This window comes from Gymnogyps californianus, chromosome 3, assembly GCF_018139145.2.
Source record: "Gymnogyps californianus isolate 813 chromosome 3, ASM1813914v2, whole genome shotgun sequence".
Taxonomy (NCBI): Eukaryota; Metazoa; Chordata; class Aves; order Accipitriformes; family Cathartidae; genus Gymnogyps; species Gymnogyps californianus.
Window position 1 is genome coordinate 30,301,389 of NC_059473.1, and position 24,710 is coordinate 30,326,098.

The 24,710-nt window shown below is 38.2% G+C and overlaps 1 protein-coding gene across 2 annotated transcripts in view; it reads left to right on the forward strand.

Moving 5' to 3' along the window:
• Nucleotides 1-24,710, forward strand: part of PRKCE (protein kinase C epsilon) — a 301,786-nt gene that overhangs the window by 72,440 nt on the left and 204,636 nt on the right. The window contains exon 1 of one of the 2 annotated variants that reach the window (XM_050893524.1): nt 3,661-3,707. The exons of the other annotated variant lie outside the window; for it this stretch is intronic. Coding sequence (XP_050749481.1) covers nt 3,672-3,707 — 36 coding nt within the window. The 5' untranslated portion in view covers nt 3,661-3,671. Of the gene's footprint in view, nt 1-3,660; nt 3,708-24,710 lie in introns of those variants that run through there. 2 annotated transcript variants of the gene reach the window in all.

The following is a 24,710-nucleotide window of genomic DNA, read 5'->3' on the forward strand; positions in this document are numbered from 1 at the left end:
GCCCAGAAGCTCTGTGCTTTCAGGTGTACGGTCCCTTCCCACTGACAACTAGCTTACTTAAATACTCTGCCCTAACTAAAAGGACTTCTCCCTGCCCACCAGCAAGCAGCTTTCTTCCTTGTCTCACCAGTCCTAATTTGTATCTTTGCTCAACTGGTTGTAGACCAAATACCCTTCAACTTTTCCATCACAAAACAACCTTCTGGCCTGAAGACCTTCTGCTCTCCTTATTCTCAGTAGTCTGCCTTTCACTGGTATTGTTTATGCTAGTGCTGTTAGGTTTAGTTGAAGCTACACTGCATGGACCCCAGTAACCTTAAGGTTAACCTTCACAACCTGTAGTATCTTATCTTTTCCTGTGAGATTTCCAGTAAAAGTGACGGGTAGTATGTTGTAAGGATGACTTACGTGATAGAGGCATTTGCTAAGTAGGAGCTGAACAAGGACTGTCAATATTCCCCATAGGTGCTCACCACCAGGGTAGTGAGAACCATGTTTTCTTAACAGTGGGCATGTTTGATGGGTTTGAGTGGAATTCTGTCCCCCTGGCAAACGTCTGTCAGCTGTAAACTTGAGTTGGACATACTGTGAAAGAAGCCTAGCAGGGTAAGGAACTTAATGTAAGATGCCACTCCTCTGTATAAAGGTACTAGTCTGAATAGTTTTTCCCTTCCAGCTAAAGAAAAGGACAGCACTGGCAATTAGAGGGATGGTGCTGTGGGTGGAGGATGGAAAAGGAATATCTGTTCTATGCTAGTGCTAAAAGCAGAGATAAGAACCTCATGAAAGCTGGTTATCAAGGTGGGGTTAACCCTGCTCGATAGCCTGCCTGGTGGTTTGCAAAATTCATGTTCTGTTTCTGAAAGACCTGGAGAACAGTCTGTGAACCAAGTTGGGGTAGGTGCTGCTGCAAAAATTCTCATGAGCTTTTGCTTATATTCAACAGCAGCTGAAACCACACGAATATCACTGACGTTTTGTGGGGTTAAAGTTAGGTCACAATTTAACCTTATAAACTAAATACTATTAATGCTTTCTCCACGTTAGATCATTACAACATATGTATTTGATGGAGATACAAGATGAACTTGAATGGGGTAGAAGGGATTAGGAATGATTTCTCTTCTGATCCCATTAAGCAATCCTGTCACCCTGAGAATGCCTAACTGGGACATTTTTTCCTTTTGGTGAATTGCAAGAAGTAGTATCTCATTGTGTCATTTCTAAGAGTGGCAATTATTGCTTGGGAAAGGTGATACATTGGATTTTTTTACATTTGACCTTCCTGTGCCATGTGGCTGGATCACAGTGGAGTGCTGGAGCTCTGGAGACGGTACAGATACGTGGCAAAAATTTTCTATTAAAGATTTAGAGATGCATACAGCACAAAAGTAGGAAATATTCAGGGATTTTATTATCACAGGGTACTTCAATCTTTTATAACAATTTTCCAAATAGTAACATACTTCTATGGAATTCTCTGTGCTATAGCAATCCATCCTGTTTTTATCACAAGGTTCTGCGTGATAATTAATAATGTAATTTTCATGTCCTCTAAGAAGTATTTATTGACATGAACTAGAAAAGTTTTCTAAACTTGGAGGTTGAAAGTTCTTCTGCAGAGTCAAAATTCTTAAGAAACTTCTGATTCTCACATAATGGGGGTGGCAGTTTAAAAAAGGCAATAAAGAATTTTTTCATCAAAAATAAGATGACTGCAATTTCAAGTCCTGAACAAAATGCAAAGCAGTTGGAAAGAGCATGATAATTCTGAGCTGGTTACTTCCCACTGCAGCAGGTTTTATTTATATTTTCATATTGGTATTTCTGTAAATGTTACTGAATTTAATTTGACTAATCTGAGAATTATCCATTTAGTGTTAGTCCAATACTGAAAAGTCAGTTTGCTATCACAAGCACAAAAGCATCCTGTCATCTTTCTTTTCTTTTGAGAAGTTCTCCAAGCGAGTCAGTTGTTAATATAAAAATTAAAGTGCATGGTAAAGAAGAGATTGAAGAATAGCTTAGTTCCATATATAAAAAAAACCCAGGGTATCTTAATTCCTGAGATGAATTAGCACTGTAACAAATAAAGATGAGATAACTCACTTGCATACACTGCTGCTAACAGACACAGGGGTATGATGTCTACTCCTTTTGTACTTTGGATTGGGTTTGGGGCTACATTTTTGGGGGGTTTATGTGGCCTCACATGAGTTTTAGCTAAGTAAGAATCAGTGGGCATTGTTGAAATAGCCGGGCCTGTAGGAGTTAAGATGCAGTTTTAAAAGCCGTTTGTCCTTCTCTAGGCAGTTCTTCAGTGAAATGAAAATTGGGTTGAAAAATGTTATTGCTACATAATAAGCCAGAGAATGTTTTATTGGAACAGCAAAACTTAGAAATACTGCAGTGGCTGTAAAACATCAAAAATATATAAATACGTCAGTTGCTGCGGATGAAAGAAAGTACAGATATTTGTGTTTGTCATGATTGATTTACCACATGAAATTTTGAGAGAATGCAGAAAAGAGTACAGAGCATCAGATAATATTATAGAAGTGTTAGCCAGTTTTAATTAGGGAGCATTCTTTATCTGTTCCAGCCTTGCTTGTGTGGCTGCTCAGGCTTTCAAGAAGATTTTCCAGGCTTTTTTGTGGGGATTCTAATTTTGTTTTTTTGTTCAAATTTCCTACGTTACCATTTCTTACTGGTGGTAGGGTGGGTTGGCCCCATACAGGGCCTAGGAGGCGAGGAGTTAAGTCCTCTCCCCAACTGCCAGACACCCCACAGCTGCTGCCAGCAATCCAACAATAGGGCTTAATAGAGCAGCGGGAGCTTCTTGGGGGGGTGTTAACAAGGCTAATTGGCAACATGCACTTCATTCCCGGCGGCTGGAGGACATAAACCATGAGCAGGCAGAGGCTTGGTGTGCAGTTGGTGGTGGGGAGTACAGGCAGAGAGATACACAAGCTAGGTTGAAGTAGTTTGAGTCCAATTTGCAGTGCTGCCTCTGTGCGGTGTGGCAATGACCTTTGTTGGCCAAAGAAAGGTTTTTGAAGGAAGAAGCATTAATTGTGAGGTGCAGGTCCCTGCCTGCCAACTGCCTTGCCTGCCTGAAGGGCAAGCTGTCCCAAAGTGAGTGCTTGTGGGAGCTGACCCGGACTCTTAGGCACTTGATGGGATCCATCAATGAAATCCCGTGCTTTGGTTCTTCATGGTATAAGAGCAGCTCCTTAGTGTCCCATACAGCCCTTGATCTAGTCCCTTGTAGTAGGCTTAGGCCGTGCAACTCTGTGTTGGCCCCTTGTAGCCACAGTTCCCTGGACAGCAGTGGGCTTCCAGCCTCGTGCGAAGCACCCGCCGTGGTTGCGCTGAGTTGCTGCTGGGACTCCTGCTTGGTAGGTGAGGGGATGGGGCGATGGTGGTGGGGAAGGAGAGGTGCCTGTGCTTCCTGCACTGTGCAGGGCTGACGCCTCAGCGGCGAGTGCCGAATGTCACAGCGCTGCCACACCTCGGCTGGGTTTCTGTGGTTAGGCAGCTCAGCTACCCAAAGCCACCCGCTGCTGCTGCAAAAGCCGGAGGCCGTTACCAGCAGCACTTGCCTTGCAAAATTGCAAAGTAGCACCCGCAGATGCCGTGGGAAGTCGAAGCCTCAAGACCCGGGGCACAACATGAGTCCCAAAGAGCTTCCTCTCCTGAGGCAGAAGGTGAGAAAGGAAAGCTGTTGGGCAATATCATGCAGAGGAAAAGCATTCACAGATGACTTTAATCTCTTCTCCTGTGTCTTTTGTGTCTGAGATTTTCTGTCCTTCATCAGCCTACTGAAAAATACAGCACCGTGCAGCAGTTAGGTATGCTGGGTGTTTCAAGGTCTAATTTGTTAGTATAAAACCAAAACGTTTGTTGTTTTACAGTGGCATGTGGAAGTAGTACTATATTCAGACCAGTGGTTTTGGAGCTTTCTATTCCGTGCATTTTCTTCTTAAATCTGATTTCTGCTGTAGATGTTCATAATGGGAAGGACTAAACAAAATCATGGAAGAAAATTAAGGATTTTAAAATAAAACTCATTTTATTAAAGAAGTTAAGCAGTTAGTAATCCATTTATAAATTTTATACTATTCTGTGTTTGTAGATTAGAGCTGTTCATGTAAGCTTGTAATTTTTGTTGTAATTTTTTCTTATTTGCTTTGTGTGGGACGAAGTGTATGAAATTAAAACTAAGAATGCTTTCAGTTATTTCGTTTCTGAGAAGGGTAAGTCTTCTTGGATGTGTAGGTCTCATTTTGACCTTTGACAAGGCCAACAGGTTTTTGGATGGGAGCTGTAGTTTAAGTTGTTCTGTTTAGGCTAATAGCACAGATGTTTAATAAATAGTTTCCAAGCTGCTGTGGTAAGAGACTTGATTTTCTTTTCAAACATACGTCTACTTTAAATTCTAACTTTTAAATCAGATATTGAGTAATGTTGAGTTATTGAAAAGTTATCAGTTTATAACCTTTTAGAAAATGACAGGCATGCAACTTTAAACTTAACAAGAAATGTTGGAAATAATTAATTTTCATAGCAAGTGGCAATGGGATAGCAATTTTGAACTCTCATAGTTACCAAGGTGATTTAGAAGCACAAGCTACTGATGATCAAGTCCCCATGTGCTGCTTACATTTTTTAGAATCATCTGCTGCTTTATGTTCCATTTCATCTTTCCGTAACTTTGCTTGTTTGTCGGGGAAGAAAGGAAATTAAATTCTAACTCTTTTTCATTGAAAACCAATATAGTTGCAAAAAATCTAACTTCTGCTTGGAGTAAACACCTTGTGTGTTTAGAGGGCCTATTCGTTGCAAATGAGATCATTTTTGACAACAGAATTACAAATATTCTTTAAAGTGGATGAATTGCTGCCTTTTCTCTTAGCTTCCTATTTATTTATTGGTTTATTTATTTGAAATTTGGGGGAGAATTTTCTTCTTAATCCTCAGAACTGGTTTGTTAAGGATATTTAAGGAAACAAGATATATACAGACATGTAAATCATAAAGAATTTTTCTTCTCTTTCAAGAGTCATGGATTTAATGGAATAGAAGGTGCTTGCATGAAAGGCAAGACAATTATCAATGACCATCAATAACCCTCCCAGAAAATGCACTACCCTAGAAAGAGGGCAGTTAGAACTGAGCTAACACTCATGGTACCAGTCCAAATGGCTATGATTTTTGTTTGATGCTTGTACTCCTTTATCCAAAAAAGTAATATTTTATTAGTGGCTGCTTTTTTCTGCGTAGGTTTTTGGTGGGGTTTTTTGTTTTGTTTTAAATCTCGTGTGGTTTAAAAAACTAACTCAATAATTGTGATTCTGCCTGTATTCCTGACCTTAACAATGCAGAAAGCCTTTCCACTAAGTTTAATGGCAGGGAAGGTCCACGCCTTTCCAGCTTTCCTTCTCTCTTAACTGCCTTACAAAATGGCCTACTCCTGCAAAACCGCTTCCTCGCTGTGTAGGATGAATGGCTATACAAATTCTGTTCAGAAGAGAAGTACAGACAGTCACGTTTGGGAAAAACTTTGGGTGGAAACTTCAGAAACACCAAGCTGACTTAAAACGTACATTTCTCTGAAAAGCAAAGGGATGTGAGTGCCCACATAGCTTTGGGAGGGTGTTGGAGCGCACCAGCCTTGCAGGTTGTGCTTGCTTTTGGAGGGGGTCGTGCTTCCAGATCCACTGGGTGTTTCTGAATGTCTCATTGTATAAATTAAGAAAATAGATGGGGAAAGCAGGTGGAAATCTCTCTAGGGGATTTTGTTTTTAACTTGCTTTAATGGTTTAATAGTTAGCAGTTAGAGCTAAGCAGGTGTTTTAAGAGCTCTTATTTAACAATTATCACTCATTTCCGGGCTTCCTGTTTGTTCAGACTGCTGGAGAACATCATGAAATCAGCCAACTGCTCTCAAAATCTCGTTTAACCCTTTGTCATCCAGTGAAGCAGGGAAAACCCTCTGTCAAAGATCCACGTGGCTAAAAGGATGAAGGACATAGCACAAAGCCGTTGTGGTGCAAAGATTGTCTGGCAAATGAAAACAAGGCTCTTGAAAATTATGTTGGGCATAGGAGCATCGCATCATTGGGAAAAGATTGTATCATCGTTTCATCTCTTCATTCGATTAGTATTTTGGATCAATTGTAAGGAAGGAACTCAGGGAAGGTCATGAAGGTCATACAAGTTGGAGGGATTTTTGTTTTGTTTTCTTTCTCCTACCTTAACACTTTCCATTAATTATTGGCCTGGGAGATGACAGACACATGAGGATTTATAAACATGATGGAGTTCTAATTGAGTGTAATTTAACCATCCTTCAAAAGCTCATATGTACTCCAAATATTCTTTGTCCTGAATCATCATGATAGATTAGGATTTAGAAACAAATGTTAGAGAACCGTGAAAGATTTCCTTTTGTCTTTAGCAATTACTGTTCTGTTGATAATATGCAAATGAGTTTTTCATCTGCTCATAACTGTTGTTCCATAGATTAGTACTAAACTACGGTGAAAGTGTAATTTTAATCAAGATTTTAAAATTAAACCGCTGGTAGCACTCTGGAGTTTGATACTTGGACACAGAGCAAACTGTAAGACTGTGAGGGCTTTTTTGGTTAGTACTATAACAAGGCTTATTGTCAAATGGCTCACATTAATATTTAATCACAAAAATTAAATAAATATAGGCAGTTATTTTCTGGGGAGCATGTATAGTTTGCATAGTGCATATGTCTTTTTTCAAGCAAGGAGTCTTTAAGAAACTGTCTCAGTAGGTTCAGAAATACTGCTGTACTTGCTTGAGAGATAAAAATGGAAAAAATGCTTTTTAATTCCGCTACAAGTTGGAGAGCCTCTGGAGGTTGTGGAGATGGGTAAGAAAGGACACGCTGCTTACTAGTAATGGCCCTTGAGTGATGAGTCGTGGAGGGAGTAAGAAATCTGGGATATATGTCTGTTCCTACATTCACGTGCTGCTAATAGTATTCATGCCAACTTCAGCTCAGTTCATACGGGTTTAAATATGTACTTTTTCTAGTTTGCCTGAAATTACACCTCAGTCCTCCCAGTCTGAGACTAAAATCAGGCTAGATGTAGCTCTGCTCTGGCAGAGAGGCTCTTGGTGAAAAAACTGTTCCTACTATCAGAAAAGCAATTGTTTTGAATGGGACACTGGGGAGGAGAGACCCTCAGCGTGGTCTTTGTGTGCGCACATGTGTACGTGCATGCACGCACGTACCACATGGTATGCAGGGTCTGTGAAGTTACAGGGAAATGCTTTCTTTACGTACCCTCTCATGCACATATGTCTATTCCCAGTGTTTCTGCTGTCATCTGTGCTGGTACCAGGTATCATTCACTTCAGGAACTTCTGATAGTTTAAAAGTGTTACTGAATATAACGTTATAAGCTTTCTTCCGCTGAAATGACAGAGCATTTTAGTTTTACAGTTTTAACAGGCTTGGGATAGTGTGCATGATGATGAAGCAGTACAAATGGATAAAACCAATTCACATAAAGCATGTAAATACTAAAATTGATTTGCAGTTTAATATGCTACAAGTTCAGTCTTCAAAAGAGAACAGGGAAAAAACCCTGTATTTGGTACGCTGGTTCAGGTACCTTTCAGTTTCCTGGTTAAAAGCATATCATAATTTCTCCTGTTTCCTTTTAAGATAAAGTACATATTCTACAGATTTTTCCCTCTCCCAGATTTCCTGTTTTTTTTCTCATACATGTATAAAACCAAATTCCACTAATTTATTAGTGGAAATTAATAAATCCTTATGCTGAAAACCTAAGGAGACAAAGCAACAGAAGCTTGTGAATGGTGTCCAAGGAAAGGAACAAAAGTGTTTACTTGAAATGCCAAACCAGATTGTTATTCCTTGAAGTTCCCCAGAGTAGGAGGTGGGTGTTTTATCCTGGAGCTGCTACATGGGCTAAAAGTTCTCACAGGCACCCTTCAACATTACTGCTACAGAAATAATAATTCATTACTCTTGTTGAGAGCCTACATTGTCTTGTAACGTTTTGCCAGACTACTCTACTGAGCTGAAATTACTCTTGGCAGCAGAGTTGGACTTGATACTGCAAGCATCTGATTCAGCTTATGACGAGGTCAATATTCCTGGCCCAGGTACTCGGTGCTGTTTTGGGTTGATTTTTTTCAAAGGTATGTTGGAGGATTTGGAGGCACAATGCAGGAGATTTTGAGCGCTTGAATCCTCAAGGTACGTTTTGAAAACCTAGCCTTAGTTAATTTCAAGTGAAAGTTGTCCAAATGTAGATAAATCAGCTGGTAGGTAGATGCTTATGAATTGCAACATTTTTCTTTTTCTTTGTCCAAGCATGCTAGTAGTTGAAGGGTTGCATGAGTAGCATGTTAGATGTTGTCTTCTGGTATCATGGTCTTAAATGAAGTTTGAGTCTTTTCTGGTGGGTGATCTATCATGTGTGCCTTGCAGCTTTTGTCACTTGGAACAATCTTCCGCAAACGTTCTGCCTCACTGACTCTGGCTAGTGTCAAATCTCACATGAGGGTCTGTGTTTTAGAGGGAGAGGTGATAGTAGGAGGGAGGTTTTGTGGCTTGAACTGTGTAATGTGTCTTTTTTACTCCTACTTTGCTTTTCTTTTTACTGCAAACAACATAAATTTCTTTGAACAATTTGGGATTTTTTAGTATAACTATATCGTATAGGTAGTAAACACACATAATTTACTGTTGTGTACTATGGACAAAAAAATACCACAGTTCAGTCACTTGTTTGCTTTTAAAATAACATTGAGAGGGTTTAGTCAGTGAGTCTGTGATAAAGAAGCATGTCAAATGTTTAAAAAACTTGCTTGCCTAGATAACTCAAGTTGATTTCTTTATAAAGAAATCTTTTCTTTATAAAGTCTATCTCTTGTGCCTTTTTTTTTTTTTACATTAATGCTCGACCTAGGACTGTAACATTGAAACGCAGAATTGCTCTGTTGGTGTGGAAGCAGCAGGAACTAATTCAGCAGTTGAATTTGCGCTCCAGTTCAGATTAATATGTGATGTAAGACCCTATTAGATCACTGTATGCCCAAATTAGTGCTGTTTCTCTTTCATATATGTACCAGATTATTTTTATTCCCCATGATAGTTTCAGAAGTATTTTGTTCTTTCTCTCTGTCAAGAGCTTATAACAATATCAAAGACAAAGCATGATTATAAAATTTGGAAGATTTCCTTTTCTTTTTTCTTCCTAACACATGCTCTGAACAGAGAAGAAGTTTCAAAACTCTTCATGTACGTGGCAACTAGAAATGGATGTGTGTGCGATTCTGAGAGATGGAACAATAACAGATGTTCTCCAAAGCAATAGGTAATTCCTTGGCAATTCATCAAGAAAGAACATGCAACCTAGGGGAAACCAGGCTTCTTGTAAAGGGAGCATTCTCAGCTCCAGGTGTATAAATCAAAGACTTCGTGTATACCAGGCTCTATTTTGGTGGGCCAGGAAATGTAACCAGTTTTGTGTAGAAAGGATCAAATCATGTAGTTCCTAAAAAAGTTTGCAGAGTGTTCTTTGCATGTAATAGGAGACTCCTTGACAGCTTTCTCCTGAGGGAAGGCAAGCATTTCTTCGTGTTATTTATTTTATTTCTTTTTCAAGTGCCTTAGTCTTATGTCTCTTCAATAATAACATCAGAAAAATTCTTGAAATCTTCCTTGAATCTTCTGGCTTCTAACACAGCAGTGCAAAATTCTTTGTTTATCTGAAACTTTAGAAACAAAGGAATGCAGTGGGCACAGAGGCTGCAGTGCCAACTTATTAGTCCTACTTCTGCCAAATGAGGATCAAGCAGATTTGCATCTTAATTCTTTTCTAATGTGTTTTTAGTAGGTACATCAAGACTGAACTCTTTTAAGAGAGTCTTAATGGATGTAATGTTTTCATTTGCTTACAGTCCAAAATTTAGAATGACACTTATAATAGTTCTTGGAGATCGCAACAGCTTATAAATATCAGGTAGATTGCGTAGAAATTACGTGACTGCAAAACAGCTGAAGTTGCAAAGAAGAAAAGAAAAATCTCTGTAGGCCTCTCAGATTCAGGAATTTTGTGTATTGGGAATAGGAGCTTGGCTTGTGCATGGTGTTCCATATGCCTCTGTCCTTTGAAGTTGTAGGGGTTAGTATTGTTTTCCATCTGTGTTACTTATTTTCATTTGCTCATCCTCTGTCCTCCATGAATTTGCATTTGTGTTATGAGAATAATACAACTTCATGAGAAGTCCTTTCTGTCCTGCGTGCAGGCTGCAAAGACATCAGGTAACAACACTGAATGCCCATTTATTCAGTAGCAGCTACAGTGTCGGATGCTCCCAATGGTCTCTGAACATATTCGGGCGCACCCAGAGTCCCAGATAATACTGATTTAGTAACACTCTGCTACAGTTTGTGATTCAGTGTGCAAAGCTGTTTCTTGTGCGTGTAAAAGTTAAGGATTAATTATTTTACCCTGTGCACAAACATTTCCAAGAAGGGAGCAAAACTAAAAATAACAGGGAAGGGGAATAATACTGCTACACATGCTTTTGAATGGTTGCTTTCCCCTTTTTCAGTCCTTAGCCTCCCATAGAGTAGCAGTGTTTTTCCACATTGGAAATGATTTCTGAAGATTATTCTGTGTGGGAGTTCTATTTATATTTGTCTATCTTTGAGGAGTTTAAAAAAATCATGTTTGTGTTCACTGTTTTTAAAGTATGAAATATAAGCTAAATCTGGATTAATCTCCATAAGCTAAAACTGTATTAATTTTTCAGATAGAGATTTGTGGACTAGAAGGGGGGTTTTATACAGTATGTAAAAACCACAGCTTATATCTCTGCTCAGTATAGCTCTGCTTATATTGCTTATATCTCTGCTTTCTTCAAGTAGCAAGTATGGATCCCCACTTTTAATCTGCTCTACAAAATTTGTCTTAGTGTGTCATTTCATTTTTAGTTTCAAGGTATTTTATTACTAGCATTTGTATGACACATACAGCTATAGAATGAGTAAGATAATTAATTAATCCTTAGGTTTGGAATGCCACACTCAAATACAGATCTGCTGAGACCTTCCTTTTTTGAGTTTGATAAAATTAATAAAATTTAAAAGGAAAAGGCTTTTCTTCTGACAGATCTGAGCCTAGCAGCATTGGAATTATATTAAAGATTCTGTGGTAGAGCTTAAAATAGGACTTAATTCAGCATTCTTGTTGAAGTTCCCATCTTTTGAAACCTACTCTGTGTTCTTCTGATGCTGCTTTCCAGAGATGGCTACATGTGGTTTGTAATACACTTGAGCAATGAAAGTATCCCTGACTATCATTGCATGGGCATCTTTATTTTTTGTCACCCTTTTAGGGACACTTAGTAAAATCAATGCACCACAAATAATGGAATAAGACAGAAAAAAAGCATGGACATGCTCATAACCATTACTGTGGTACCAGATATTTTCGAGGAGAGTAACTTTGAGATAGTTAACTAGATGGTTTTGCTATTATGAGTGTCCGATTTCTCAAAGAGACCAAATGTCCTTTTCTGGAGTATGTCAGTCTTCTATTCTGTTTTCACCAGTGTCATGGTTTAACCCCAGCCAGCATCTAAGCATCACGCAGCCGCTCACTCACTCCTTCCCGCTCCCAGTGGGATGGGGAGGACAATCCAAAAAAAAGAAAAGGTGAAACTCGTGGGTTGAGATAAGGATGGTTTAATAACTAAAGTAAAATAAAATATGATACTAGCAATAATAATAAAAATAGTAATTGTAATGAAAAGGAATATAACCAAAAAAAAGGAAAAAAAAAAAAAAAAGAAATAAAACCCAAGGGAAAAAAAAAAAACAACCAGTGATGCACAATGCAATTGCTCACCACCTGCTGACCGATGCCTGAGCAGTGATCTGCCCCTCCCAGCCAAGTCCCCCCAGTTTATATACTGAGCATGATGTTCTATGATATGGAATATCCCTTTGGCTAGTTCAGGTCAGCTGCGCCGGCTATGCTCCCTCCCAGCTTCTTGCACACCTGCTTGCTGGCAGAGCACGGGAAACTGAAAAATCCTTAACTTAGGATAAGCACTACTTAGCAACAACTAAAACCTCAGAGTGTTATCAACATCATTCTCACACTAAATCCAAAACACAGCACTGTACCAGCTACTAAGAAGAAAATTAACTCTATCTCAGCCGAAACCAGGACAACCAGCTGAATCTTTTTTTGTGGAGCTGTCCTCTAGCAGTAGAGGTGGTCATGAGAGGGAGGTGATTTAGGGGAGAGAAACAAAATATTGTGCCAGTAAGGGCATAATTTCTTTCTGTCTCTCCCCACATATGTTTCCAGTAAACATGAAGCCTTGAGATCTGGCAGATTTTTTTTTTCTTCTTTTTTAAAACCTTTGGCTGACCAAGCCCAAACATCATTGGGATGCTCTTTGAACACTGGTTTGCTAGAGCCATCTGTGTGAAAGATGCAGAGTCACTGACAGCAGTCTAATACAAACTACAGCCAGTAGGAGGTTTGGCAGTTAGGTAGGTTTGGGATAGCTCATTGTCTTTGGGATATCTTTGGAGTTCAACTGTTTTATTTCTAAAGATTGATTCAGTCATCGCTTCCATACTGCAGCCGAGTAAGCCCACTGCTGCTGCCGTGTTCTCCAAAAGCTGCTTTCAGTTTCACTCTCAAATAGAGTCTCAAAGCTCTCTGGGAGGACCTGCTGTCTGTAGAGTGAATGTTTCAGTAGCTTTCAGTTTCTCTTCATTGGTGGTTGTTCACAGTCATCTAAATTTGGTGTAGAGGGCAAAGCTGCCATAAGCTAGCAGTGTTTCAATGCATGATCCTTCACAACAGCTCTTACACTGCCATTAAAGTCGATTCTTTATAGAAATTTTTGCAGTGTGAACTCAGTAATTATCCTGACTTGTGTACAAAGTAAGGGGAGGTAAAAGGAAGATAAGTAGTGGAGAGTAAAGCATACAGTTTGGTTTGATGTGTGCTCTGCTTGCTTAGCCATATGAGAAGGAAGCCATGTTTTTATATCTTATTGTATTACAATTTTTAATGACTTTATAAACAAAACTACTAAATATTGACATGGTGCAGAAATAACAGTGATTTACAGCTCTCAGAGAGCTTGATATTCAGTAATTTTATAGAAAATGACAAATATGTAGTAATAATTAAATGCAAGTAATAGATTTTATCCTTAACTACTGAAATCTTTTGGTATAAAAATATCTTTTCAAATAACTGCTTAAATTCCTAGAAAAAGCTACAATAAAATAGGAATTCAAGAGTCAGAGTAGGAGGTATTTGAAGTAGTAGTTGCTCTAATATAAGTTAATTGGACTGTGGTTCCCAGAATGAGCTGATGTTTCTTGAACACTCAGAATTAACTACAATTTCCAACATGTAACAGATATCTCTTCATGTTTTAAAAATGTGCCTTGGTTCATGGTTACAAAATCAAAGCCACGTGTTATGAAAATAATTCTGAATGAAATATTGATTCATCAATTGTTAGTTAATTTTGTACCAGAAAAAAATCCTTGAGAAGCGTTGGTTGTGCAGATAAAATGTCAGGTCTCAAAATGATGCTAACTTAGCTTTTCTGTGTATTGTTTTTTATTCCAGCATTGCTTTTTCTTGCCAAAATGTCTGGTAGAGCTTGTGAGATCTGTGCAACATGCCTGTGTGGTAGGAGAGCTAGTCTCTCTCCGTTGTTTTTAATGTTAGCCTGTTTGCTGCTGCTTGTATTTTTCACCGTGCATTTTTTATAACAGAAGTTGGAGGGAGGATGGGAACCTCATCTCATTTAAATGATAATAAAATAAATTCAAGTGAACTAGTCAGGTCTTAAGTGCATACTTTGCTGAGTCAGAGAGGTCTAGTTCCTTCCTTTGATATTGTTCAAGGGGCGAGAGTAAAGTGAAGTAAAAAGTTCCCTTACTTTGTGGTAAATCTATGGTAGAAGTCAGAAAAGCTGTCATTGTCTACATTAAATAAAAGGCTACAATTTGTAGAGGAGTGAAGGGCGCAGGGGGTGAGGAGTATCAGGAGAGCCCAGTGTGGCTGCCAGGTTGTGCCTTCTACTCACTTGTAGGGTGTTTCAGGGTGTACCTGTTTTATATGTTACTTGGATGCCTGTAGGATCCTGAATGTCCCAGGAGTAACAGCTCTCCTCGTTGCTGGATTAGGCAGAGAGTGTTCAGCTTTGTCATGAAGTGGAAGAAACTTCATTAAAGTACTTCTGAAATACCTGGTAAAGTTTCAGGTTTATTGTTGGGACTGTTCATGGTGTTAAAACCAGTTGATTTCCTTTTAAAGTGATCCAAGATGAAAATGAGAATAAATTGCAGGTCAGGGTTTTTATTGGGGGGGGGGGGGGGGGGGGGGGGGGGGGGGGGAGGTTAACTAATGATCTTAAAGAAATTTTAAAGAAATTTTAACAGTAAAACAACAATTGCATGGTTTTTTCCAGCATTTCCTCAGGGATATGGAAAATGCTGCTAAATTGCATTACTTCAATTCTGAACACACAATTCTAAAGTTGCATGATCTTGCTTCCTTTTTTTTTTTTTGAGGACAGTATAAGAAAAATGACCAAATTACCCATAATTAGTCACTTCTCCATGGCTGAATACCAACTACTATTTGAGCCAGATCCTGAGAATGCTAACATTTTTTATCCTTTTATCTTCACTGGATCCCACTGCATCTTTATCTTCAATAGTTAGCAACTTTATTAGCATGCACACATGTATCTATATTGAATTTTTAGAGAGGGAACCTTTTTGGTTGATGGGGGGAATGATTTTGTAATGGGATAAACTGAAAGTATTTTTAAAGGCAGCTGCTTTGCAGAGAATGAAATCTGAAACAACCCAAAAGAGAAACTGTGTAGACTCCTGGGAAAAGTTAAAATACAACATATTTGACTGAGCCACAAGCAATAGATTGGATAGGGTCAGAGAATCAGAAATGGAAACAGTCCAAAACTCTCACTCTGCAATATTATGCAGACATCATGGAGATCTATAGGATTCCCCAGAGAGCCTTACTTAAAGGGACGTTGCCCGGGTGGTTAACAAGGTCATACTTGTGCATGAATCATTTTCATCTTTATTGCTAGTAAGGAAAAAACATGGCATTTAAGAGGAAAAAAAACGGGGGGGGGGGGGGGGGGGGGGGGAGGAGGAGGAAGGAGAGGGCGCAAAACAAAAAAAAACCCAAGCAAAAAAAACCCCCAAAACCACCCAAACCCACACACTCAAAACTTTTCTTCCCCAATACAAAGGTAACTTTCCTTCCACTTCTGTCCTTGAAGTCTCTGGAGTAAAAGCACTATTGCTGTTACTCTGGTCAGGCAGATCTTTGTGAACTGTTTCTACGCTTCTAGCAAAAAATTTAAACATGTAGTTCCCATTTCAGATCACCTTTTAAGATAAGATTTTTTCAGTTAAGACTGGAGAGAGAGTTTTGAAACAAACTTTCAGAGGACTAAGTTTTGATTATAGGGCTGTCCAAGGCAGAGATTTCTGCAAGCTGTGTGGGATAGTGCTTACAGAAATTGTAGGCCAACAAGAGATGGAGGAACGAGGAACAAGGGTATCCAAAACTTAGATGCATTCCTGAAGAAGCCTATCCTGCTTGCCTCCACGCTCCTTACAGATGACAGATTTTTCATGACACTTCCCCCAGGTGTGAAATTATTCCTCCTTCTTCTGTAGGCTGCACATAGGAGGATTATGGGTGGTCAACATTTTAAAAACTGTTTGGAAATTGAGACAAAAAGCGTACTGAAGGCCAGACAGAACTGCTGCAAGACCTATCTCTGCTCTCTCTGTGTGGAATTAGAATTGCAAAGCCTCATGCTGTACCCCCAAATGGAGATATTTTCTGTAAATCAAGTGGTGAGGTTCCTTACTTCTTGGGAAGTGATAGGTGCATCATAGCAGAAGTACGTGCAGGTTTATCAATAGGCTACAATAATGACTGATTACTCCTAGTCAATTTAGCAGTTCAAATAAAACTATTAATATGGCAGCATGCCTAGAACCCGCAAACTCCGATGTAGATAATGGTAAAGAGATCAGGGTCTAATTGCATAAATGTGTTAAGGAGAGCCTTAACTTCTTAGAATTTGAACTCTAAATAAGACTAATTATAGGAGGTGAAATAGGCACATGGAGGGTGAATTAAGTTTATTGCCCAGGGTAACTCAGCAGGTCAATAGTAGAGTTCACAGTAGGATTTCTGAAAGCATTCAAATTTTGGAGAAAATTCTTTATAGGGAGAAACTCTGAGTTCACTGGTTGGCTTTACAGAAAAGGAAGAATGGGAGGTTACTTAATTTGGGTATGTAAAGTACCATTTAAAAAATAGAGTACCATTTAATAAATAGAATACCATTTAAAAAATAAAGGGCTTTTTAATCTGACAAGCATAAAACAAGAACTGAGGGCTAGTCAGATAGATTAAAAGGAACAGCAAAGCACATATTTCTTTTCACATTAAAAGTGATAAACTAATGAAACCGGTTAGCAAGGGATGTAGCAGATCCTTCATCCCTAGACATTTTCAGAAAAGACTGAAAGCATTTTGTGGAAGACAGGCGTTAGCTTTGCTTTACGTACTTGGCTCGACAGAAGATTAAGTAGGCAACGTGCTATGCCCTCCATTACCAGAACTGGATGGTTCTTATACATTCAGAACTAAATTTTAAGATCTAAACAAACAAAAATTCTTCAGTTATCCTGAATCCAGTTCCAGGAGCCCAGACTATAAAATCTAAGCTATGCTCTTACAAAGAAATTACCCAAACCTGAATACTTTTGTATTAAAAAAAAAAAAAAGTTTGAATTATGATCAATTTTTTTAAAGAACAAAATCTGAATGCACATGTAAATTACTCTGCACTTCCTGTTTCATCATGGACTAAAAGGGGAACAACCAAATTGCTACAACATAAGGCAGGCTAAGTGTCGGGGGGAATTTTTGTTGGGTGGGTGTTTTTTTTTTTCTTAAATCCAGGAAATACTGGAAAGCTCGCATGGATGTCTGAAAGAGTGAGATTTTAAAAAGGTTTACCCAGCATCTTTCATGTCAAACTCATATCTAACATGTGAGAACTCCACATGTGATTCAGTTTAAAAAACTGCAGTAAATGAAAGTAAATGCTGAAGGAAAATGCCAGTTAATGCAGCATACACTAGAGTGTGTTTGTTCTTAGGGAGTTTTGGAGATGTATCTGTTCCTGGTGTGCTGCTTCTGGCTGGTGGACTCTGCCGTTTAACTTTTCAGGAACAGTAATAATAGTAGTGGCTATTTTTGCCATTTCCTTTTCTGTAATCTCGGTATTCAAGATGTTACGTTCTGGTCTATCTGTTTCATGGAATATAGGTTGCCTGGCAGTATGTGTCAGGCTACTAAATTTTATTTTACTTGGTTTTCCTTTTTGCATTTAAACATGGGTAGCATGGACTACAGCAGTTTTCTGTGTAGTTTTTCTTTTAACAAAGTGTTTTGTAGCTGACATCTGAGGAGTCTCAGAGTTGCTCTGGGTTTGTTATAGCTAAAGCTGCAGAGGAAGTCCAAGTGAATCACAGATAATTGTAGTCCTCAGGATAGCCATTTTGTTAACAGAATTAGCTTCATTAATCTTTCTAATCTGATAATTAAACAGAGGATAAAACATCATCAGAGCAAGACAAAAACTATGTTTAAAAAAAAAACCCCAACACTATTAAATGGTATCTAAAGATCTTACTGTAGTACTTTCTAAAGGAAGAAAAAAAAAAAGAACCAAAGAGAGAATGTTCCAATGATGTTTTCTTCTGGAAATAAAAATGCTGGTTCCTCTGGCAATTTTTTAGAAAGGCACATAAGATAGCATTGGGGGCTATGTTTTCTGTCAAATTTTTGAGGTATTTTTTGCCAATTCTGGGTATTTGTTCAAGAAACTAAAAAAAAAAAAAGTTAAATGTTTTGGTGCTGCTATTCTTGAATTTACTTTTTTCGGGGATTGAATGATTTAACATATCTAATGTGAATAATTTTATGTGATTAAAACTGCCACATTTACTGGCAAAACATTTATCTAATACCAGATTTTAGAAATGACCTTTTCCTTTAGGAAACAAGAATGATGTTGCTATTTGGATATCGGACTCAGACTTGAGAGGTGCATCCAGTTCCCAGCCTGTTATAGACATCCTTACTTGAAACCCCAATGTGGAAACAGGGATGGACAGGGAAGTCGGGGGGCTCAGAGGGGTCGATGCAGATACGGCGTCATCCTGCATGTGCTCTGTGTGTATGCTCAGTATGGAAAAGAGCTAACGTATCTGCACAGCAGCAAATTTCTGTAAATACTGCTTGCTGTTTTGTGTGTCGCATAGCGTGAAGGCAGAATGAAGTGTTTCATTCTAAACTGAACAAACATTTTAAAAGATTTTTTTTTTTAAAAAGCAAAGATACTTTTGCAAGTAACTAGTATTTTATTTTGTTAGTACTGTTTTCTTCTTACTTCTTTCAAATTTCTTTAAAACTTAACTTTTAGTATAACTTGTCTCTGAATTGATGCAATTCTTGGCAGACTGTAAGTAGGAGAGCTATTTCCAGGAAGGATACTTTTGTTTAAATACTTGGTGCCAATTCTGTTTTACTATTGTGGTTTGTATATCATGCAATGTTTGTTTATTGTAATGTCAGTGTTTGCTGTAAAGCAGCTCAGGTTACAGATACATATGTGAAAGGACATTAGAGAATATTTGTGTAGAACATACTTTTTCCTTCCATCTTCATAACCCAGCAGAAGAATGTTCATTTGTAATTCTTGAAGCTTGTGTATTCATGCTTTCATCTTGGCGCTTGCTGAAGAATTACTTTTTTTTGAGCTGGGAAATAAATATTTTGTGGTATTTTTGCAATCTCCTCCCCATTCTATAACCAAATTTAGATAATTCTATAAGATGACTATTCCTTTTTTGCTTGTATTTCCAGTTTCTTTCCTCAAAAATAGAGGGGTATCTGTGGTGAACCTGAATGGGAAAGTAGGAGACACATTTTTAAAAATTGCATTAAAGTTACTAAAAATGATCAATTACAAGGATATCTAAACAGAGACATCTTATTGTAAAAAATGACAAGCTTGCAATTCCCTGGATGAATAATAAAACCTCTTAAGTTATCATGTTTTTGGTGTCTTGATTTAAAAACTGTTCTAAACGTCTTTATTACTTTTAAAAAGCTTAGCCCATATGTTAGGAAAAAAAACCCTGGTCTTTTGACATAGCAGGACAGCTGAAATAGTAATGAGAAGCGTTCTAAGATTTAAGAATGAGGTTAAAAGAAGTAGAGTATGGCTCTGTTTCCAAATTAAAATTTAGCATTTTTAGAGTAATTTTAGCATAGCTTTGTTCTTGAAATATTATTTTACTTCCTTTTGTTTGCTTGTGACAACTTCATGCCACGTCTAAGCCATATATATAATTTTTGTCTCTGTATATTCCCATGATTGTCTCTCTTCCCTAGGTCCTTTGTTCTTCTCATTCACTTGTGTTTTTTAATTGAAGATATTTCGGTCCCTGTATTCTGTTATTTCATCAGCTTTCTTAAGTTCTGCCTACCTGAAGTAGTGTTCTTTGTTTCTTGCCGGGTGGTCATCCCTAGAGCTGCTTCTCTTTGGCACTATCTCAGAGCAGCTTGGCCATCTGAGTCGTTAGAGTTCAGCCCTGTGATATTCTTCTTTGGCCTTGGGCACCAAGCAAAAACTCAAGTCAGTCACCATATCTGGTGACTCAGTGATGTTCAGCAGCGCTGACAGGTGGATTATCAGCCAAAATTTCATGAAGGGTACACTAAGGTAAACTGCAAAGTAAACCAGGGATTTTGTCATGTTAAAAGACCAGTTTTGCACAGAAAGAGGAGCAGCTTGGATGCTGGAGAACTTTCAGGCAAGTCTTGATAGCTTCTGGAGATGTTTCCTAAAATAAGATATTGTTCATTTTCTGGAAATTTGGGGGAAAGAGCTTTGTAATTCATAGCCAGTTACTGAGATCAAAGATGCCTCTGGGCACACCTCCAGGGCTATCTTAATTGCATATTCTGTAGTTTCAGCCACTTTAGTTGGGAGGTGTGGGGGGAGGGAATCTCAATGATATCTAAATCAAATTGGTAAATTCTTACTCTTCCATTTTGCCAATCGGAATTTTTCTTCTTTCTGCTGATGAACTCTGGCTTGCAGCTGATGCCGGTGTTGCACATCAACAAGCTACTTAAAAGTTCCAGCGAGTGTCATCGGAGTACAGTTTGTCCATTTGCAGCATATTGAAACAAGCTGTTTCCTTCCTAATGGAGGATTAATTTCTATCGTGAATACAAATGGAGAGTACATTTAATGTGGTTGCCTTTCAGATAAGAAAGGCCTTCTCCTTTCTTCCCAGGGAGCTGAACTGAACTCAACTCAAACTCATAAACAGTAGTTGTTGTTTTAATTTTTTTTTTTTTTTATTGGGACAAAACCTACATGTGAGTTTCATTGCTAACTGGAACAAAGCCAGCATAGCTTTACTTACAACTGAACCTGAACTAGAACTGAACCAAAGTGGATTCAGTTCCCTCCTGCCGCCTTCTAACTAGCTGATTGATGATTTTAAGTCCAGTAGGACCTCTCTTGAAAGTTACTGAAAGGTGTTGCACAGTAGTGTTTGAAAGACTGAAAATGTGAACCTCTTGTGTGAAGGGTCTGAGATCGATGCTGAAGTGTCTGCCCAGTTTGTGCTGAGGTTCCATGTAAGATATATTTATTTTCTAATAGTTGGTCTGGGAAGATCTTCCCTCTGAGGCAGTTGAGAGCTTTACTCAAACCAAGATGTCATCGATATTCCTAACTTTTGTTTTAAAATACAGTTGGTTAATAGGCAAGTTCCAGAATCTTTCTTTTTTACCGAGGACTAGAATAGGATTAACAGGTGAAAGACTGAAGGGCAACTTCACATCATCTAAATATCACCATTTCCTAGCACTTACTTATATCCTGCCTTTGGAGATTATTTTACCTCGTTTAGGAAGGATTTGAATTTATGCCTGCTCAGTCTTGGATCTTCCAACTGTTAATCTCTCTGATTTTTGAGATCTAAAAATCAGCACAGCTATTTCTTTTATTCTTTGTACAGTAATGCTGTGTGGATATTTCCTACTATATAATGTCTTGAGTTTCCCAGAGTATACCTGGCAGGAGGAGAGTGCAAGAAAGGAGCATTTTGACCATAAAGAGAAGAAAAATACTATATGCTTTACAGGAAACAGGTAGTGTTGCTTTGATATCTTGATCTGTACGACTTCACACAGTAAGTCTTAAGGCAAGTAAGGAAATATGGAAATTACTTAGGGAAATAAGGAAAAATGTATCCAGTGCACCAAAACTGTTGTATATGACTGGGAAAAGTACCAGTCAATCCGAAGGTCCTCTGCTTATCCATGTACTTACTGTTATGCAGATACCTATTTCATGATGATTGTCCAAAGTGTTGCAAAGGTGTCTACTCAGAGGAAATATTGTTGCAATTTAGGAGAGACTCCAAATATCTGTAGTGGTTAAATCATCACATTTGGGTGATTCCTGAGACTGAACAAATGTGCCAACTAGGAGTTTGGCCTAGGCGTATGAGCAAGTGGTTATCTGAAATTGTACTGTAGTAAAATAATTCGACAGCATTTATCAGTTTTTAACATGTAGTAATCAGCTAACCATGATGTGCTTACAATCCTGATTCTCTATTCAGTGTTTTATTCCTAGGTGTATAGGTAACACCCTCCCTTCTGGTTGGAGTTCTGTAGCATGACATTAAAAAACGTCCATAAGCCAAGACGATAAATGTGTTTTAAATATTTTGTGGCAGCTAATTATTTCCCTATGGTTTGGAGAGTGCCACTGCACTAGTGCATTAAAGAATACATTTTGAAAAGCCGTGTGATGAAATTACAGGTCAGATCTTACCACATGATGCAGTTCCTTTATTCTTAAATCAAATAACCATCTGCTTGGGAAAGTGATTGTGCTCTGAAGAGTTTCTTTTCTTTCTTGAAATACCTTTAGCAGATGTTTCAAGTGAATGGTTTTATGTAGACTTTTGTTTTGTAGGTGGTTTTACTGTCCTTTCACTTAGAAAGTCTAGTTCGTTTCCCGGCTCTTATGCATTGTACTTCACGTTATCTCTGGGCTTGTATGGATTCTTTGTACTTTATCTTCATTACTATTACCAAAATAGTGCAACCTCCATTTCTAGTGTGGATACAGTTATAGTACAGTGAAAATGTACTATGTAACTTAGTCTTATGAAGGCAGGGGAATAAGCCATACTAATAGAAGACATTTACATCACCAGAATAACTGTACTGGGTTAAATAAACTAACAAACCAGCGCACACACATGCCTGAAACACTTATATTGGTACCAGTCTCCATTGAGCTGTTCAAGCACAGAATGCCCTGAATAGTTAGTCTAGGCAGCCTCGTCTCTCAAGGTTATTCACTTCTTTTTCCACTTATGAAGAAATTTCTCTTTCATTGATTTATTTCAGGCTCTCATGAATTCTGACTGTAGGTATTTTGAAACCCTAACCAGTTTGGGCATATAAGTGTTAAACACCTTAATAATAGTTAATACCTTGTGCCATACATACTCTTACCACCTGAAGCTTTCAAGTGAAGATCATCTCTTCCTCCCTTCGGATCAGGGAGTCAGAAACTTGGTTTCATGTAGTGACCCTTCTATGGTCATGCTGCTTGATGCCTTTGCAGCCATTTGTACTGTTCTGCTGTCTTGTTGCATGTAAATACAGCCATCTGTCCAACTTCACTTTCTGGACTCTACCAGAAAATGAACCATGAACACCCTAGTCCCAGTACAGTGGTCCATAAAAGTTGTTCTTCCTTGTAATACACGAAATGAGTACATTACTTCTGAGTGTGCAGATGTGCATGCTTGTGCACAAATGTACGTGCATTTGTGTGTCGCCATACGTTCAAAACTGTTCCTCCATTGGTGCCTGGGAGGCCTTAGGTACAGTAGATCGTGGAAGATCAAAGTCGTATCACATGTGATTCAGGACACTGCAATTGAATATTGGTATATGCTATATTAAGTAATGGAAGGATTCTTGTTTTAGAATTGATTTCTGAATACTGTGGTTATTTCAGCTGAATCTTGTTTTTCCCTTGGCTGCTTCTGTTCTGTATTATGTCTGTGCATGTGTCTGGCACTGGAAAGTGTTTGATCTTTTCTGTAGGTCATGCAAGATGTTTGATGTCTTTTTGTTGACTTTTGAGTATAAGTAAATAAATGATAGAATTCCCTGTGGCCAAAATTTCTTAACTTTTATGTATATCATTGTGGTCAATTACAATGCGGCAAGCTGTGTTATGTTTCTCTGTAATTACAGTAATCAAATATGTAACATTTATAATGAAAGGCAGATTTGTGAACTTTGTGGCAGTGCACTGGCTCTGAAAGGGACCTGCTTGCTTTGGCCAGAACAGCAAGAGGCTGTGGGGGGAAAAAAATCATGGAGATAAACAGAGATTCTATGGAAGTTTGCTCAACGTGTTTTCTGGGCAATTTCTTTAAAAGCCAAGTTTACCTCATGTAATTAATGATGTAACGTGAAATCTGTTAATTTTCAGATAATATTATTAAATAAAATTTTCTCAACTATTTTGCTGACCTTATGGAGCCTATTGCAAAGCTATCCATTTTTCGTGAGCTTGCTAGAGATTCAGATGTGAATGCTGGGGGAAGTTTGTAAGTTTAATCTTTCCTCTAGCTGTTGCTTTGGTCGAGTTTGCTTCTGTTCCAATAACGATGGTGTTTTTGAAAGCTTTTAAATGACTGGTCTGCAGTCATTTTGACTATATTGAAAAGTGTCACCATTAATGTTTTATTTCCTATTAAATAAGTTAAAATAGGTACTCTATTAGCTATTTAAATTGAAGCAGAAAAATCTTGTGGTTAAAGAACAAGAGACCAGCACAGACTCTGTCTCCAGTCATTTTCTATTAGATTACAACTGTCCTGATTTTCTTATGCATGTTCATGGAAATAATATTTTATCAAAATTGGAGAAGTAAATGCCCCTCAAAATAGCAGACGAAACCCCCCCAGCCTTTGCAGATATCAGCTTTTTAAACGCAATCCCTTCCCTCCTCCTTTCAGAGAAACTGTGTTCAAAGAGAAACTTTCTGTTATGCTGTGCTCAGTAAGGGTTAATACATACTGACTTCTCAAGTCCTACGTGACTCAAATAACCATCTGCAGTGACAGATCATGTGCTTGGAGGTTTACGCTTTAAGCTGTCCAAATATCAGATAATCCTAGAACATCACAACAAGAGGTGCAAAGCAGGTTTTATGATTTAATTCTTTCTGTTTCTGTTGCTGATACAGTCCATTTAGGTTTATACTGTTGCCAAAATCCTAAACAGCTTTGTGATTGAAGGATTTTTTCTGTGTTTCATATTCTGTCTAGCTAAGGAACATCAGAGTAAAACTTACTCAACCTTTATGCTGTTAGGAATTTAAGTTATGGAATATGCATTTGTCTAGTCATTGTTTATTTCAGATCTGAGATTTATGTCAATGACTGTCCTTAAATT